The sequence below is a fragment of the Vitis vinifera genome, chromosome 8, assembly GCF_030704535.1.
Source record: "Vitis vinifera cultivar Pinot Noir 40024 chromosome 8, ASM3070453v1".
Lineage (NCBI taxonomy): Eukaryota > Viridiplantae > Streptophyta > Magnoliopsida > Vitales > Vitaceae > Vitis > Vitis vinifera.
The window spans coordinates 19525330-19543933 of record NC_081812.1 but is presented as its reverse complement, the minus strand read 5'-3'; the positions used below and the strand labels follow the sequence as shown (position 1 = coordinate 19543933).

The following is an 18604-nucleotide window of genomic DNA, read 5'->3' as shown; positions in this document are numbered from 1 at the left end:
CTAATTTATCTATCGCCTTTTCGCCAGCCTCGCTAACCCGGGCAGATGAAACAGTCTTTTTTGGAGTCATTTCTTACCACAAAGCCAAGCCAAAATCTACATACAAAAGCAATGCAACAGTTCAAACCAAGCAGTCAGAAAATACACAAACCCTAACCCAAAGCAGTCAGAAAAACCCCTCAAACCCCCCCCCCCCCCCCCCCGAACACCAACAAAGTACCAACATTCAACAACAATTGCAAGCGACTTGTCCAAAACAATGCCCAAGCAAGCCAGAAACCAAGTTTAAAGAACCAGCAAACGCAACCAAAGGAATGACAGTAGCAAAGAGGTACGTACCAAATAAAGCTCTGAAGAAGAAGAACGGTTACTGTCTCGGTACAAAATCACCAGCAGCAAACAAACGAAGTCGCAATACAAAAACACCGGTACAAAAGAGCTTTCGAAGTTTTTTCTCAGAGAAGCAAAGGGCGCAGAAAAAAACAAGAAGAAGAAAGGCTCTCAAGAGAATGCAGTAGGAAAAAATGCAAAAAGAGGTACAGTACCCTATTTATAGCAGGACAGCCATGTTATCATTGAAACGACATATTGCCTGGGGATACACAGGGTCGGCGGCTCGTCATAAATGCCTTTTTGGCTTCCGCACCCCCACTCGCCACGTGGCCCAGTCAGACGAAGGGACCTCTTCAATTTTCAAAAGCCAGTTATTTTTAACCCGCCCATTTTTTGGGCAAAATAGGCAAGTTAAAAAGGGGGGCAATGTAGGGACCCCTCCCCTTGGGAAACACGTGGCACGCAGCTCATGGTGACGCGTGGCACGTGTTATCAGCCGGACCATCATCATCCGGATTCCCCTAAGGATATGCATGGTGCAGTTATCCTATCCGGACCGCCTCAAGGAAAGGCAAACGACGTTTCAGCTTCTCCTATCCAAGGAAGAGCAAACGACGCTGGCAGAGCGTAGACATCCGGATAGTCTCCACAACACATCCGGATAATCAGCATGAGCCATCCGGATATAAATCGTCTGGATGGTCAATTAAAGTAAAGCAAGTCTTACACGCAATCACAACAAGCAGCCATGGCCCACATCTTGTCACCTGCAGAGTGAGAAGACAAGATGAAGTGATAGCAAGTCACTTCCCACGATCATTCTACATGATCACCTACCACGATCTCTGACAGTCGCGTCACCTACCATGGTTCCTGACAGCCGCTCGTAGGGTGATGATGTCTCTGCTGCTACTTAATGTCATCATGACAACATAAAACATCTCATCACCATTAATGAGAGGAACAGTACCCTTAAAGTTGTATATATAAGTCTTCACACGAAGAAGAACTCGGGCTCTCTCTCTCTGAGTAACCTCCTGATACCTAGTAAAAAGTCAACTGCCTCATATATCTTCCTCTCTTACCATGGCTAACAAAACCATCGGAGGGTGCGTCCGGACACCCTGTCCGGATGCCTTTTGCAGGTACAACCGCTGAATCAAGAACCCTTTGTGTGTTGAGAATCGCGTGTCCATCCATCTAGCAGCAACGTGGACCACCGGATACGCGAGGCGACAACAGAAGGTAAATTTATAAACCTCTTGTAAATGAATTATAATTTTTTGATCTCTAACTTGTATTTTTAATATCCGTAAAGTCTTTGGAAGACTTTGTGAATGGTTTTTATATAAAATCTTTTATGTTTTGTATGTTATTTATTATTTTCGCTTATAATTTCTGTTGTTCATAGTCCATACTTTCTCTGAAAAGGATGAAGCTGGTAGAAGAAGAAAAAATCCTTCCTAATAGCGGTGGAACCATCAATATCGTTCCTGAAGAACCAGATGACAGGTGGCTCCTCTACAATTTGATTTCTAAGGGCGATGTCATCGTTGCCGATACAACCCGCAAAACCGCCTTTGGCAGAGTTAGACTCACACTTGAAATCAAAATCACCGCCATCGATTATGATAAAGTAGGCTCAGTAATCCGCGTCGCCGGCAGGAACTTGGTGCACAATGAACACGTTGACGCCGGTGCCTTCCACACCATAGAGATTGAGAGGAATAAACCATTTGACCTGAAGAAGAAAGCTTGGGATTCTGATGCAATCGAGGAACTACGCTCCTACGGCAATGCTGCTAAAGCAGACCTCGCAGTCTTGTTGATACAAGACGTATCCGCGGAGTTGTACTCGATAGGGAAAATAGCCACTACACTTTGTGCCAACATTGAAGCCCCATCTAAAACCAATCTCAACAAGAATAGAGCTGCAAAATCGAAATCTCAGTCAAAGTCAAACAAGTTTTTTGAAAACATTTTAACAGAATTTGTAAAGTACGTGAATTTCAACTTCGTAAGCTTGGTCATAATAGCAAGTCCCAACGGGACGGAGTTTCGGCAATACTTGCTAGCAGAATCACACGAAGGCAGAAGCTGCAGCAAATAGAAGAAAATAAGGAACGTGTGGTAGTGGTGAATACTTCAGGAAAAGCAACTTTGAAAGCGGTGTTGCATGAGCCCGAGGTAATGAAATTGATTCGGGGCAAAAACGGGGCAGTGGAGATAACAGCATGGAAGGATTTGTGCGACATGTTGAGCAACGATTCAAGTAGGGCGTGTTATGGATCAAAGAGTGTGGAGAAGGCAAATGAATTATGGCAATCGACACTCTGTTTATAAGTGATGAACTTTACCGGAGTGCAAACCATGGAAGTAGGCACAAGTACACGGATTTAGTTAAGTCGGTAAAGAAGGCGGGAGGGAAGGCCCTGGTGTATTCGCACAATCATGTAATGGGAGAGCAGTTAGGTCAGTTAACTGGGATTGCTGCTATTCTTAGGTTTCCATTGCCTGATCTGGATGACATGGAATTGTGATATTGATGCTTTGCAGTTTAGACTTTTTGCAATGATGATTAGGTTAAAAGAATAGAGTTTAGACTTTCTGTTGGACAATATTTACAGTATACGCATGACTTTTACTTGGAATTATTTTATTTAAAGGGGAGTGAATTTCATATGTTGCAGACTTGCAGATGAATACACGGCTTCTCCTCCTCCATTTTCTTGATCAATTTTATAATTATTTATTATCTAAATAATAGTTTTTATTAATAGAAAAAGAACAAATCAATTAAATATCAATGAGGATAATTTTTAGTTCAAAAAATAAATTTCATTCATAAGTCATTTAAGTTATTTATTTTTTTCGCTTTACAATCATATATCTAAAATAAAATAAATATACCAATTAAGATAAAATTATAGAAACCCAAAATCTTATAAACTATAAGTTTAAACGAGTTTTAGTCTTTTTTTTTTTTTTTATATCCATTTATTTGGCATGGAAGCATATAGTTATTTTAGAAATATTTATTTAAAAGGATGAAATAATGGGAGGGTTATTTGTATAAGAAAATAATATTGAAATTTTTGTTCAAATAAGACCGAAAAATGATGGGAAATCAAATTTCAAAAATTTGGTTTTCAAAAACCCTTTTCATCGAATAACCATTTATTTTATATACTTAACCAAGATAAAACAAGATATGTGTGTTTTTATATAATAAACTTTCATTAAGATATAAAATATGAATATATCCCATTCTCGTAAGTATACGAGAAAAAATATATTTTAAGATATTAAATATAAATATCTCATTCTCATGGGTAGATATAAAATATAAATATTTCACTTTTAAGAGTTTATGAGAAGAATATGTTTTCACACATTAATAAGAACCATTTGAAAATAATTCGAGTTTAATATACTGAATAATAGTTTTTTACAAAATTTTAACTATTTTTAGATAAGTATATAAAATTTGGATTTTATAAATTTTGAGTTATTACTTTATAATGTTTTTGCAAATAGGCGTATGGAGATATAGTTTTCCTTCAATTTATTTCTCCCATGTTCCTTCTTTCTTTCATATTACTTACTTTTGACCTTAAAAAAGAAATATATATATATATATATATATATATATACTAGTTATATGCCCCAATATAATACTATTACCTATTTAAGCATAAGATTGACACTATAATATAATAATTTTTTTCATCTATAAAATTTTAAATATTTTACTTCTTAACAATATAAATAAAAATAAATAAATAAATATGTATTAAAATATGATTAATTTCATTGAGAACTCTTGAGATTTAATGTAAATACATTAGGCCACTATTAATTTCAAATTTCGTCATTTATTACTTCTATATTAGTATTTCACATATAAATTTTATTTTTTGAAGAATAAATTTTAATTTTTAGAAAAAAATTTAACACTCTTATCTAAATTATTTTTACCTAAATTCCTCTTAAAATGAATTTTATAATCAGAATAAATTTATAGAAATATTAATAATAAAATTTGAAACCAAGAATGATCCGGTGTAGTTACACCAAGCCTTAAAAGTTAAAAGCTATCAATAAAATTAACCCTATTAAAATATAAATTTTGAAAAGATATCTAAGTAACACTAAATATAAAAAAGATTTCATATTTAAAAAAAATCAAATATTATAAGAATATCTTTTATATTTTATAAAAAAAAAAAAATGGAATGGATAACATATTTTTCGTTCCTGAATCAGCATAGCATTACATTTCTCATTACAGTGATGTTCTAAATATGAATAGCTTATCATTCTCATCACCATCCAACTAATTTATCTTTTAACTCCATCTTTCTTTTTCAAATAAAAGCCAATTTTACCTTGTTTTTTCTTTTACCATTTTCTTAACCCTGGGTCAAAGGGGATCCAAAACGGCTAATCTGGGCAGACTGTCGTCACACACCCCGGACATGGCCATAGAGCACGTTCGCCCGGAAAGTAACCATGCCTGACGCCCCCGAGTGACAAAAGAGAGACAGCATAGCTGCGTACCTCCGCATGAAAGGCAGAAGAGGGACGCCAGGTGCTGGCTGCATGTCCCTACCGAGTGATTGGTCGACAAAGGGAGGAGGCCGACACTGACAAGTCAGAGACCTTCCGTCAGGGCGTATCGGCCACTTCCTACTCCACCTTCGTAGCAGGTCGGTGGGCGAGGCTGAGAAATCGGCCCACAGTAGGCTACATGACGCCCCTCAACCGGCAGAAGGACCACTAGCCAAACCCTGGGCACGCCCGGAGAAGGTGGGTTAGTTACCTTTTATTGGTTTAAGAATTCCTGAAGTCCAATAACTCTTTCCCCTCGCTCTAACTCACTTGGTTGGTTAAGGGAAGGAAGCCGGATTCCCCGTGCTCTAACTCACTTGGTTAGTTGGTTAAGGGAAGGGTGAAAGACATGGAACCAATAGGTCCCTACCGTCCCTTTCTGATCCCGTCTTATCTCCTTTGGTAATCATCATCAAATGAAACAATCTTGTTTAAGTTTTTATTTCGAATGTAATACAGAGTATACAGTCGACTGCAAAGTGATGGGTCTCATACAATGTTCCACAAAGGATTAAACTGGAAGTTTGAAAGAACCTACTTCAAGGACACGAAAGACACAAAGAAACGGACAAATTGCATAACTGAAAAACCACCCGCTCAATTATTTTACTTCTCTGCATCTGGAGAAGGAAGTGAGGCAAAACATAAATCGGAAAATTCCATTACACAACCGCTCACAAACACAAAGCCAGCTGCTAACAAGACCAGAAGACCAAAGCCCCAAATTCTCCCATTAACAACTACATTTGTTAAATAATTTCCGAGAATCATAGACCGGTGATGGAGATGAAGGTGACGAGATAGGGAGAGAAAGGGAGAGGAAGGGGTAGAGTTGCATCAAAAACCCAACTGAAATAACAAGAAAATTATAAAAGATACATCTTCCAAAAAGTCTTTCTTGAATGTATGTTAAGACTGTAAAAATTACAAAAAACCAATCATGTGAGATGAAGCTGACGAGATAGGGAGAGAAAGGGAGAGGAAGTTGCATCAAAAACCCAACTGAAATAACAAGAAAATTATAAAAGATACATCTTCCAAAAAGTCTTTCTTGAATGTATGTCTTGCTTAGGAAAGAATCATCTCCATCCAGGCAAGGTCCTTAGATGACTATCATCTGTCTCTCTGTCCCTCTTTGAAAAAATCAACTCTCTTCTGAAACTGGAATATCCATAATCCACTTGGCTCTATCCACTAACAAAGTCCAGCATCTTTCATTGCCGCCTCAAAGTCATCATCATTTTGCCACGAAGGAATCTGTGATCCATGTTGTTGGAATAAGACTTAAAATCTTTTTGATACTTTCTTCTAATTTTTGCTCAAAAAGTAAACCCATGTAGTACTCAGGATGATTTCCAAAATCTTTTCCAAATTTTTCTATTATCCTATATAAATAAATGCTCAACCAAATCAATCATAAAGGAGACCTTACCTCTGCAATCTGAACCCCAAAATGATTTTCAATTTTTGAGATCAGGATGTTGTCCTTGTCACTGCACAGCAAATTAAAAACAGCTCCTGTAGAATCATGTAAAACAAATCCGTTAGAATACTCTACTTTTTTTTCTTTTTTTTGGGTGGGGATACATCAATTTAGAATCTGAGCTTGAAATGATTGGCAACAGGAGAATCAAACTACATTATTGATTTCCCATATTTGAAACAAAAAGGAATCATGGGATCAACAACATACAAGCAGGCATAATAATTACATTTCAATGGAGGAAGTATTATATCAAGCATAAAGTAACAACAGCAGAAGCATGGGATCAAGAACATACCCTTGCGGCCAAAACGTCCTGCCCTACCAATTCTATGCAAATACACCTCATAGTCAGGCTCTGCCTGTGTCCCATATTTTAGCGGCAGATCATAATTGACGACCAAGTTCACCTTCAGAGACAAATTTGAAGCAAATAGCATTATGGAAATTCATTATCAGTAAAGGGAATAAAAAAAATTAAAAAGAAAGAAAGACAGAAACTAGAAGTACTTAATTACCCTTGACTGGTCGAAACCTCGGGCAAGGAGATCAGTCGATATGAGAACTTGGGTTAATCCATCCTTGAACTCCTTGATTATCTTGTCTCTATCTTCTTGTCTAAGAGCTCCTTGAATGGTAGTAACTTCGTAACCAAAATCCACAAGTGCTTTGTGTAACATTCCTGCACTATTCTTCGTCCTGACAAAAATAATTGTTTGCCCCAGCTTCTGTCCTATCTCAAAAATTTTGTCTTTAATCACAAGAATCTTGGAGAGTTCATCAGGGCATTTCACCTTATACTGCTTCACAGACTGCAAGGATAGTTCTTCTTTCTTTACAAACATTTGATTGTAGTCTTTGACTATCCTTGTTACAAAATTTTTTACTGTATCGTTGAAAGTAGCAGAAAACAGAAGCACCTAATGAAATTCAAGACACAACAAAAAAAAGGAAGTCAATAGTATGATTTTAGCTCTTTGACATGAAACTAAGAACTTGATCAGAAAGATCCAAACCATCCAAGAAATGAGAACTTAAAACTTGCATGTGCAAGTGAGATCGCATTAATGAGGAGAACCTTAGTCTTTTCTTCTTCTTTTTTTTTCTCAGTTGAATGTAACTAAGGGTGAAACTAAAAGTCTTGACATCAGTTTGATGTAAAAAACATTCCCCAAAATAAAGAAATGCATTTTTAATTCTTAGGGAAAAAAAAAAAGGAAGAAAGAAGGATAAAAAAAAATTAGACCCTGATTTCAGAAGCCTGGCTATACAAAGTTAAGCAGTCATCCATCACACATCCTCAAACCAAGCTTGTGATGTATCTTCCTAGCTATGATTTTTGTCAACTTCTCATATGCAAGTACAATCCAATAGCAAAGAACTTTGGGTACAAACCTGGCATTGAGCACCACTCTTTTCAATAGCCTTCATTATCCTCAAAGAATCATCCTTAAATCCATCCTGCATCAAAATAAATATAATGATGAACAAATTCTTAATAGCATGTACTTCAAGCATCAGAACAATGGTGAAATATTATTCGTTCAAGTAACACTGCCGTTCAGGGGTGACTAACGGCAGCGATAACCAATTTTCATTAAAGAAGGAGAAGATTGCATCCTAGAATTGGGGAAAAGGATATATATCATAATACTAAGGATCATAGGGAACGTCATCCAAACTTCAACAAGAATGATTACTGGTGACTCTCCTACATGATCCAAAGAGAAAGATAGTTGCAATGCTATTTGCTCGGTAGTATGTAAACTTCACACACACAATACAGCATCATCTGTGAATATAAGTTCAACAACTTCATTTTTTATCTAGGTTGTAGCTTGCTAAACACTCCTGCAAACTTCAAACAACCTCAACCCAACAGCAACAAAATCCCAAATATATATCATAATAGGTAAAGTTTCTAATGTTCCCTCCCTCCCTTCAGTGAAGGGGATGTAATTTGAGTTGATATCCATGTCATATGCCCCCGGTTTATCAGGACTATAGTTACCACTCACAAGCCATCCATCAACAGAATCTCTACAGATTAAAAAAACTACACAAAAAAAATCTTCAGAATATAATCAAAGCTTACCTATAGCTTAACTTGATTATTTACTCACACTGAAAACAAAAAACACCTTCAAATTTTTATGTCGACTGATTAATACTCATATATTAAAATTTTCACCTTTTCAAGCTTGACCTCCAAACCCCTATGTAAATCATAAGGACAGGAACTTATCAACAAATGTTGAAAAAATTTTGCATAGTGGCAGCTTGAGATAGATGTCAAATTGCCAACCAATAGTTGAAACATTATTTCCCTTTTTTTGGAGCCTAAATGAGTCCAAGTGAACATTCCAACAGAACCCACCTAAGCAAACAGTGTAACAGAAAACCCAGAGTTGATTCTGAACTGTATTGACAAGATTGTTAGATTACCTCAGCCAACATGTGATCAGCTTCATCAAAAACAAGAATCTTCATGTTGCTTATGCCCAATTTTCTATGTGACATCCATTTCTTTACTGTACCAGGTGTGCCGATCACTACCTGCGCCTTCACCGGTGGTCGCTGTGAAATTGAAGTATAGTTTGCACTGTCCATTGGAATAGCGCATTCAGATTCAATCCCTGTGTGCTTTCCCATCTTACGAAGCACCTCCAAATTCTGTACCATTAAATTTCCGCTGTTAAAGCCTAAAGCCTCAAAGATTCAAACAATAAGCCTCTATATGTTTCAGCAGATATAATTCTGATAAAAAGTACTGAGTAATAAACTATCAAAATCACTTCACAAGGCACCTATCAAAAAAAAAAAAAAAATACTTCACAGGGTATTAATTGTAGTGTGTGTCTTCTCTTGTAAAAACTCGCAAGGACACTAATCTATTGGCTTAGTTCATAGGTATTTAATTGTGATTCCAGGAAAAAGTCTTTTTTTATGCCTGAATATTTTTTATTGGAAAGGTAATTCCCTCAAATATAATTTTTCCAGAGAAAAAAGCAACATAAAAAATAAATAAAATAATAATAATAGTAATAATAATAAAGAGGAACAGAACCTGTATTGCCAATTCTCTTGTAGGACAAATGCAAAGGGCCTGAGGAACTTGCAGCTTTGGATCAACACGACTCAACATTCCAAGTACAAAACAAGTCGTCTTGCCAGAACCATTGTGAGCTTGAGCAATTAAATTTTTGTAAGGAGGAGTCAAAATCATAGGCAAACTGATTGCCTGAATTTTACTAGGCCTCTCAAACTTCATCTCACTATAAATCCCCCTCAACAGCTCTGGTGACAAATTCAAATCCTCAAAAGTACTGGCAGAAGTGTATGGTGTATCACCAGAAGTAACCTGCATTTAGGATCCAACTTAATAAAAAAAATAACAACTAACACCACTACCCCCTTTTTGGGTGACTTTCAACAACCTAAATTATATCAAACTAGAGATATATCACAGTCAAAACCAAACCTTGAATTAAAACAAAATGCATCGGCGATCCGATCCACAACATATGGGCAAGTCTAGCCAAAATTTACTTAAAGCACAAATGCATCAACAATCAAAATTTAAAAACCTTAATGATGACACATTGAAGACGGGCCTAAATTTATTTGATAACAAAACTCATAAAGACCAAAACCAAACCAAACTTCCTATCCTTAGCTTGGTCAGTGAGAAAATGGAAGATAATAGAAGAAAATCGAAATTTGAAGCCCTGTGAAATACATTCATCCAGCCAAGTAAACCAGCAGTAAGATCATTAGAGTAAATTAGAAATTTTCCAGATCTATTTTTTCCCCAACATTTCCGATCAATCAAACAGAATCTGGCATTCAACGGGGGAATGAGAACAACATCGAGAAGAGATCTCGAATAGCTTGTCATGACCTACATTACCTTAAGAGCAAAACCAAACCATCCGACCAACACCAACCCGCCCTTCTTTCCGCCGCCCCCGCCTACCATAACCCACCCTCCAAAAAACCCAGAATAAAATTTAAAAAATAGATATAAACAAAAATAAAATAAAATAAAAACACCTTCAATCTAGGGTTTGGTTGCTGACAAAAAAAAGGGCAAAAAATCCAGAAACACCAAAGTTCAGAGCTTCATATTTCTCATGGTTATATTTCGCGGATAAAGAATCTACCCAAAATAAACAAAATAATTAGAATATGATCAGCGGCTGATTCCAATTAATAGGGCTCGAAATTCGCAAGCGTTTGTGATAAAACTTGATCTCCTGTTATTCCCTTCGACCTCTTTCTCAGCAAGCAAGTAGATCGAATAAATTCATATAAAACATGAGAAATAATCGTAAGGAGGTCTTACCGCCTGGATGCTCGAATCCTTCGGCTCGTCAAGTGATTCGGCCTCCTTGGCCTCATCGTGAATAGTCAAAGACTCCACGGGGAGGTCGACTGCAGGTGTGGAAGATGAAGACGGAGGATCATCTTCCACATCTCCCCACAGTTGCTTTGGCTTTGGTGCATCTTCCGCCATGCCAAACTGAGAGAGGAAACAGCAGAGTAATTTGAGAGTGAAGTCAAGGTACTGCTCGCTCACCGCCTTTAGAACCCCTATTTTGTAACCATTCCCCTTTTCACTCCTACAAAATTACAAACCGACTCTCTACTCCGTTCCCCGTTTTTAACTTTCCGTTTCTATTCAAAATGCTCTTTTTTTAATTTTAGAAAATGGAACATAAAAGCAAGGATGAAAGTTTCCATTTTTTTCGCCGAAATTTCGGGTTTCGGTGGTCGGCGATACGAAAGAGGGGGGTGAAATGTCGATGGGAGAAATTTCGCCAAATTTCGGTTAAAATCGCCGAAAAATGGATGCAGACGAAAAATCGGCGAAATCTTCAAAAAATAGCCGGACACTGCAATTTATCGGCGAATTTTCGGTTTGTATAGCCGATTTTTTTTCCGATTTTTCTGAAAATTTCCCGATATTTCCTACCAGTCTAGCCCGCGCACAGGTGACAAAATCTGATCATGATTTGCAGGCAAAGGTTGTGTTTTTTAGCCTGGCTCAAAAATCGTGGATTTAGGGTTCGTGAAATTTAAATCCAATGGCACAAAAGCAAAGCGACCCCTAGAACAGATCCAGAAAACACAGGAAGCAAAAAAAAAAAAAAGCAATCTTTCTGGTTTTCCTTGGGGGTTTTGCATGGATTTTCTCGGAAATCAAACGAGGATGAATTTTCCCAGAAATCGAATGGGGGATGGATTTTCTTGGGAATCAAACGGGGTTGCAGAAAAATAAAAATAAGTAACAAGATTAGATTAGTACCTGGGAGGATTGAGAGTAGCAGAGGAAAATAGGGCCTTTTTAGGGATTCTCTCGTCTGGAGGGCAACTTCAGAAAAGGGCTTCGGGCTTCTTGATGCCCGAGTGAGAGAAGTGGGTGGCCCTTTTTATTTTTAGATTTAGTAGAGATTAAAAAAAAAAAAGAAACATATCATGAGAACAATTTTCCTCACTCTATATAAATAATTATTAATTATCCATGATTAAATCACTATTATGGATTAAAATTTGGTTTTTATCGATGATATTTTATGAATTAAAATTAATTTGATAAGATAAATTATTAATAATTTTAATTATTTAAATAAATTAATGTTAATAAAAGAAAGTTGTTACCACATATTTTTAATAAAATTTTAAAAATTAGATCTCAAATAAAATATTTTATTGATATTTTAATTTGGACCCTAGTGCATCTGATGGTCCAAATTAAAACTGGATGTGATCCAATAGTCAGAATTGAATCTCAAGTTATGTGATAATATGTATAAATTATTGATATTTACTAAAATAAGTTTTTCATGAAACTTCATAATGAGTGTATAAGTACAACTGACATAATATAATTATGTTTAATATCGCAAATCATATTATATATATATATATATATATATATATATATATATATATATATATCAAATTCTTCACCAAAACAACTTTAAATTGTTTATTATACTTTTAATTACATTAATACGAGGTTTTTTTACATTTTCATAAGTTTTGATTAATTTTTTACTTATCAAAATTTTTTTCCAAAATATCCGTCGATATTTCTCCGATATATCCGTAAAATCAAATTATCGATATATTCATGATTACCCTTGCATAAAAGGGAGACCGATAGGCGGTTTTTAAAAACAAAGAAATTTAGGGTTGTATCGCGATGTTTTTCAAAATATAGAATAAAAAAACGGTTTTTTAAAATAAAAAAATAAAAAGCTTGGAGGAAAGAATTTGTATTGTTTTTAAAAATAATTTATTACTTTTATTTTATAAAAAAATTATAAAATTAATTTATAATAATATAAAATCAAATTCAAGTTAAGTCTTATTCAAAAATAAAAATTAAATTTATAATTATATATAAACTAAAGACAAATATATTTTTTTTTAAATTATGATACAATTTTTTTATTATAGTGAAACAAAAATTTCTATAATATAAAAATAATTTTAATATTTATTTTTAATACAAGTCAATTAAGTACTTTAATTTTTTTTTTTATATCATGATTTCTTATGTAATTTTTTAGAAACCATTTTAATGTTAAAGAATCAAAAAAAGTTTTTTTATGTTTTATAAAATTAAGGATATTTTATAAGTTATTATTATAAAAGGATTTTAAAAATAAAAAATAAAAAGACTTGTTCAAATAAATTTTTTTTTTTAAAAAAATTGATTTTGTAAAAATATTATAAATTCAATTTATATAATATAATTAATTAAATTTAATTGAAGTCTTATTGAAAATGAAAATAATTTTGTAATTAAAAATAAATTTAAAAATATATAGTTTTTAGTAAAATATAAATAGTAATATTATAATAAAATCATGAAGTATATATTTTAGTAGAAAATATACTATTTTATTATATATATATATAAGAAAATATATATTTTTATTATATTAATAAATTTATGGTATTAATGAATTTATTATTTAAGTTTTAAATTATTTATAAAAATTAGTAGAGTTATTAACAAATTCAACGCATTAAATCTTGTTTAATCTAGAGTTAATTTGCCTAATAAAAATAATAATAATAATAATTTTATATATAAGAAAAATAATGGAGTATGTGTGTTTTTCTATTATTTTTAAAAGCGTGTTTAATCTAGAGTTAATTTGCCTAATAAAAAAAATAATAATAATAATTTTATATATAAGAAAAATAATGGAGTATGTGTGTTTTTCTATTATTTTTAAAAGCGGGTGAAAATAATTTTTATTTGTTCTTTAAAAGTTATTCTTTATTTCACTTTGTTTTTAAAAATTGGAAATAGAAAACAATAACCAAACAGTGTTATGAGTTTTTAAAAACTGTTTTCTGTTTTTAAAAAATATAAAATTGTTTTTAAAAACTCCTCAATAAGGCTCTTATTTTCAAAAATATTATTTTTGTTTTTAAAAAATGTTCTTATAATAAATAAAAAATTCTTATTAAAAAAAAAATTTAAAATTAAGAACATGAAAAACGGTTGATCCCTAAGTTCCCAAATAAACTTGTTGTGAAAAAATATAAACCAATTTTGAAAATTACTTTTAAAATAATTTGAAATAGATTCAATTTATAAAAGAATAAGAATCAAATTTGGGTGAGGGCATTTATGATAATATATTAATAAATTTAAATTTTAAAATAATTTCATGAATAGAAAATATAAAAATAAATAAATAACATATATATATATATATATATATATATATATATCTTATATTTTACCTTTTAAATTTTTAAGATAAATGAGATTTGATTCACTAATATGAAAATATATGAAAAAAAAAAAACCTCAAATTTTTTAAATTATTATTATCTTCATCTATTTAAAATACATGGACTTTTTAATAAGTCATCAAATTATTTCAAAAAACATTCATTTACTTGTCATGACATTAAAATCATATTATTATTATTGTTATTAGTATTAGTATTATTATTTGAGATTTTTTTCTCTAGAAATATTATAAAGCAAAATTTTGAAAAAAAAAAGTTTATTATAGTATTAATAAGTTAAAAATAAATTCATATTCTTGATAATAAATAAACCAATAACAAATTTTGTTAGAAAAATTAGGCTAATCCAATTTATGGTAATCACCCTAGAGAAGGGGTGAAAAGGGTGATGGTCTCTTTTTGCAAATTTAAATTATATGAATATAAGAGACAATTATATGCAAGTATATAATAAGCAATATAAATACAATTACATATAAATTAAAAGAGTAAGGAAGAAAGAATGCAAACACAAGATTTTATAGTGGTTCGACCCAACTCGGCCTACATTCACTCTCCTCTAGCTTCAATCCCAAGCTTGAGGTTTCACTAATTAAAGGCTTCCAAACCAAGCCTTTAAGTAATACAATCAGATTATGGTTCTAATTCACCCTCTTGAACTTTTGGCTCCAAACACCTTTTACACTTCTCAATAGATGTCCCACTCTTGAACAATCCCTCAAGTGATACCCCACACTTGAGAAACTTCCTCTCAAAGATTTACAAATAAATGATCTCACAAAATCCTAGTACAACAACTTTAAGCTCAAATGATACAAGAAAACTAAGATTAAAAGGTGCACTAAGGATATGCAAGTTTTAGAACAATGGTGCACTCAAAAATACTATTCCAAGGCTCAAATATAATCAAGAAAGGTTTAAGAAGATTAAGTTTATTAAACAATGAATATTGAAACATTTTTATAGAAGAGAAAAGTTAAACTAGTCGTTTGGGGATTCGACTTATTGAGCTAGGGGTTGACCGGCTGACTAGTCGTTAGCATTAAATGCTTGGCAAGTGACCGTTGGGCTTCGACTGTACCTCGATTAGGAAGAGAAGGCCACTGGGAGAGAGAGAAACTTGTTGGCCTTCCTCGACTAGTACTCGACCGGACGAGTACAACCGGTCGACCGGTTGAACCGGTTGAAACATTTTTTGGCTCAACGCCCAACTTTTTAAACTTAAAACCTTTTAAAACAAGTTTGAAAGATACTTAACACAAAGTTTTAGTTGAAAACATGAAATTATCAAATTCTTAAAATATTTAAAACAAAATAACTCTTGAATGATTTTGGTGTATAAGTAAATAATGTAGTACATGAAAATCCTAGTACACCAACAACTTTACAAATAAATCTTCTGAAGGTTGGATCTTGAAAAACACTTCTCTTTGAGGCGGTCTTATTCTTCATGATTTCTCATTGACTTGATTTGTCTTTGTGATTGCCACTTTGGAAATCGTACCACTTTGGAAATCGTCTCACATAATCACACTTGAAATATGATCATTAGTTTTAAACCTTGTTTTGTTATCATCAAAATCAAGATTAACCAAACTTTGGTTTCACAAATTTGTATTTATTATATAATATTAATAATGGTTTAATATAAGACAATATGATTGTACTTTGTTATATAGTAAAAATAAAATAAAAAATATTAAATAAATATTTTATATTAAATAAATTAATCATAATTAAAATAAATATATATATTATTTTAGTTATTATTTATTATTTAATAAACAACCTTATTACTTTTTGAATTGATAATTATGATTAAACAGGATTTGTTTGACAATATTTCCTCTTAAAATTCTATAAAATAAATAATATATATCCTATTTAAATATGATTTTTTTTGTACAATATTTTCCTAAACTTTGAGGAAACTAAAATAAGAATCTTACGAGATATTTGTTTTTAGAGAAAAAAAAATTCAAAATAATAATAATAAAATATCCAAAATGAAGGGAACATATAAGAGAAGTTTAGTTGTCAATTGATTTGAATGATATGATAAGTAAAACGACATTTTTTGGAATAATTTGATAACTCATTTAAAAGTGCATGTATTTTAAATTAATTTTAAATTGATAAAAATAATACTAATTTAAAATTTTTGAGGCTTTTTTATGTATATTTTCATATTGGTGAATCAAATCACACTTTTCCCTAAAATTTTTCTTCCTTTTGTTTTTCTCTTTAATTATACAAAATAAGTTTGGAACATTTCAACAAAAAAACATAATTCTCATAAATAAATTAAATAGTGATTATTTATGATTTTAATTTTATTATATTAAAATTAAAAAATAAAATAAAAAATGAAAGGTTTCATTTTAAGAGATATTCATTAGAAATGAATCTCATAAATTAATATATATATATATACCCCTCAGGATAAGGTTTCCCATTTTTCTTACCACCTCGAGGATGAGTCGTTTTAGGGCAATTAGAGAGGACGGAATGAGTTGTTCTGGGGCGGCGAGATGGGACTGGAACTAAAAAAAAAAAAAAACAGGGCATGGGTGAGCTATTTTTGGGCAGCCAGATGGGACAAGGGGTGGTAGAAAGAAGGAAAAGCCAACAAGAAGCGGAGAAAGGCGAAGCAGAGAGGAAGAAGTTGGGTCGAAGCCCAGTAAACTCTAGGTGAATGAGAGCTTTACCTAGTAAGACTGATCAGGTTCATGGATTATTACTGGTTATCCTATTACCTTTTTTTATTTGTTTATTTTTACGTGATTATTTTGCATTGTTTGTGAGTTTGTTCCGGTATGGTCATGGTGACTCTCCATACACCACTTCCCTACAGCTTCCCAATTTGTATTTTAATGTTGAAGTTCGTCTTTTCATTTTTTTTTTCTCTTTTTATTTTTCTTACTCTTACAATGGTTTGTTGTGGCATGGTCTCATTTATTGTTCATATGGTTCTGTTTGGATATGTGTGTAAATCTGGTTTCTTATCTCTTGTGTGATGTTTTAAGATTAATCGTTTATGTTACAAACCCATTCTTTTTTTATTCATCACTCATTCCACACCTACTGCCCACATACCCACAAAACTCATACCACACCACCAGTTCATCTCATACCTGTATGCCCGCCAATCACTCTTTCCATCCATTTCTTTTCATTTATTCCATTGCTCACTCCTCGTGAACTCCTACCCATTTTTTAAATTTTTTTTTTCTCATGGATCTGTAACCCACATGCATGGCCACCCAAAGTTGTGATAAAGCCTCCATCAAAATCCTTCTTTTAATAAATCCCAAGCTCAAGCTAAAAAACTCCATGCCGGAACCTTATTACCAAGCCACCCATGAAGTAAAGAGATGAAAGATAAGCACTCAAGATCGTCGCTAATGTTGGAGGAAATCCGCAAATCTACGCCTTTGCTGGATACTCGCCGTTGTGGCTACTCTTGTGGGTCATGGCGATGGAGCTTTTAGTGCAGCTGTTGGCAGCGAGGCTCGAAGTAGCGATAGAGAGGTAGCAGTTCGTAAATGGAGGAAAACTGTTTTCTCCGACAGCTCCAGATCCATTATTCCCGATCACGCTCATCGCCACTAGTGAAGTCTGCAACTATGAGAAATGGAGTCTACCGGAAAAGTTAAGAAGATGGTTGGTGGAAGGAAAGGTGGTGGTCCCAAGAAGAAGCATATATCCCACTCTGTTAAAACTAGTCTTCAATTTTTGGTCGGTCGTATCGGTAGATGCCTCAAGAAAGGCCGTCATTCTCAACACGTTGGAATCGATGTCATAGTCTACATCGCTGTCGTGCTAGAGTGGCTGTTGATTTCAGAGCTCCAGTTGAAAGTGTATTGTTTGCATTGGAAAAGGTGACATCATGGTCAACTCATGTGGCATGTCTTTTTTTCTACTTCTGTTGTTGTGGCTGTTGTGGTGCGAACTGCAATGGGATGGTGTAAGAGTGGAAAATGTAGACATTTTGGCTTAGGTGACACATAGTAACGCTGCATGGATTCTTCATCAAATATGGGAAATTGGGCCATGAATAAGACTTTTAGTTTGATGACCTCCACTCGTTCCACCACCAAACCCATTATTTATTTATTTATTATTTCTCTCGCTATTTCTTCCACTTAAATATCTTCCAACTCTCTTTCATGCCTGTGCAACCCACATTTTCATTTTAAGTCTTCATTTTTTTCTTTTTATATGAAAGTTTAGTTTTCCAAATTTTCAATCTCCAAATTTAATTCTAAAAACCCCAAACTCCATTATTTGCTTTATTATTTTATTATTTCATTTTGGTATCCATTGATTTCCTTACCAATTGTCATACTTGCTTCATCTCATTAGTAGAAACCCATTTTTAGGGACTTAGAGGGG

General features: G+C 33.2%; 2 protein-coding genes across 2 annotated transcripts; one reads left to right on the top strand and one right to left on the bottom strand.

The window, feature by feature from the left end:
- Positions 1 to 1765: 1765 nt before the first annotated feature.
- Positions 1766 to 2443, top strand: LOC100853958 (protein PELOTA 1-like). The gene has a single exon (XM_010656034.3). It carries the CDS (start codon positions 1766 to 1768, stop codon positions 2441 to 2443), a length of 678 nt encoding a protein of 225 aa, XP_010654336.1.
- Positions 2444 to 5776: 3333 nt separating this feature from the next.
- LOC100257270 (DEAD-box ATP-dependent RNA helicase 38) lies at positions 5777 to 11902 on the bottom strand. The gene is made up of 9 exons (XM_010655706.2): positions 11736 to 11902; positions 10773 to 10949; positions 9495 to 9788; positions 8873 to 9100; positions 7823 to 7888; positions 6946 to 7347; positions 6726 to 6837; positions 6377 to 6462; positions 5777 to 6201 (listed from the first exon to the last, which is right to left on the bottom strand). The coding sequence occupies exons 2-9, from the start codon at positions 10941 to 10943 to the stop codon at positions 6139 to 6141; spliced, it is 1422 nt and encodes a 473-aa protein (XP_010654008.1). The 5' UTR covers positions 10944 to 10949; positions 11736 to 11902; the 3' UTR covers positions 5777 to 6138.
- Between the last annotated feature and the right edge of the window lie 6702 nt (positions 11903 to 18604).

Bases quoted from the DNA above. Each gene is read 5' to 3' on its own strand.
- LOC100853958 (XM_010656034.3), top strand. From the start codon at position 1,766: ATGAAGCTGGTAGAAGAAGAAAAAATCCTTCCTAATAGCGGTGGAACC.
- LOC100257270 (XM_010655706.2), bottom strand. From the start codon at position 10,943: ATGGCGGAAGATGCACCAAAGCCAAAGCAACTGTGGGGAGATGTGGAA. The intron at 9,789-10,772 runs GTAAGACCTCCT...TCCTAAATGCAG, and splicing joins AGGATTCGAGCATCCAGGCG to GTTACTTCTGGTGATACACC. The intron at 9,101-9,494 runs GTTCTGTTCCTC...TTAATGGTACAG, and splicing joins CAAGAGAATTGGCAATACAG to AATTTGGAGGTGCTTCGTAA.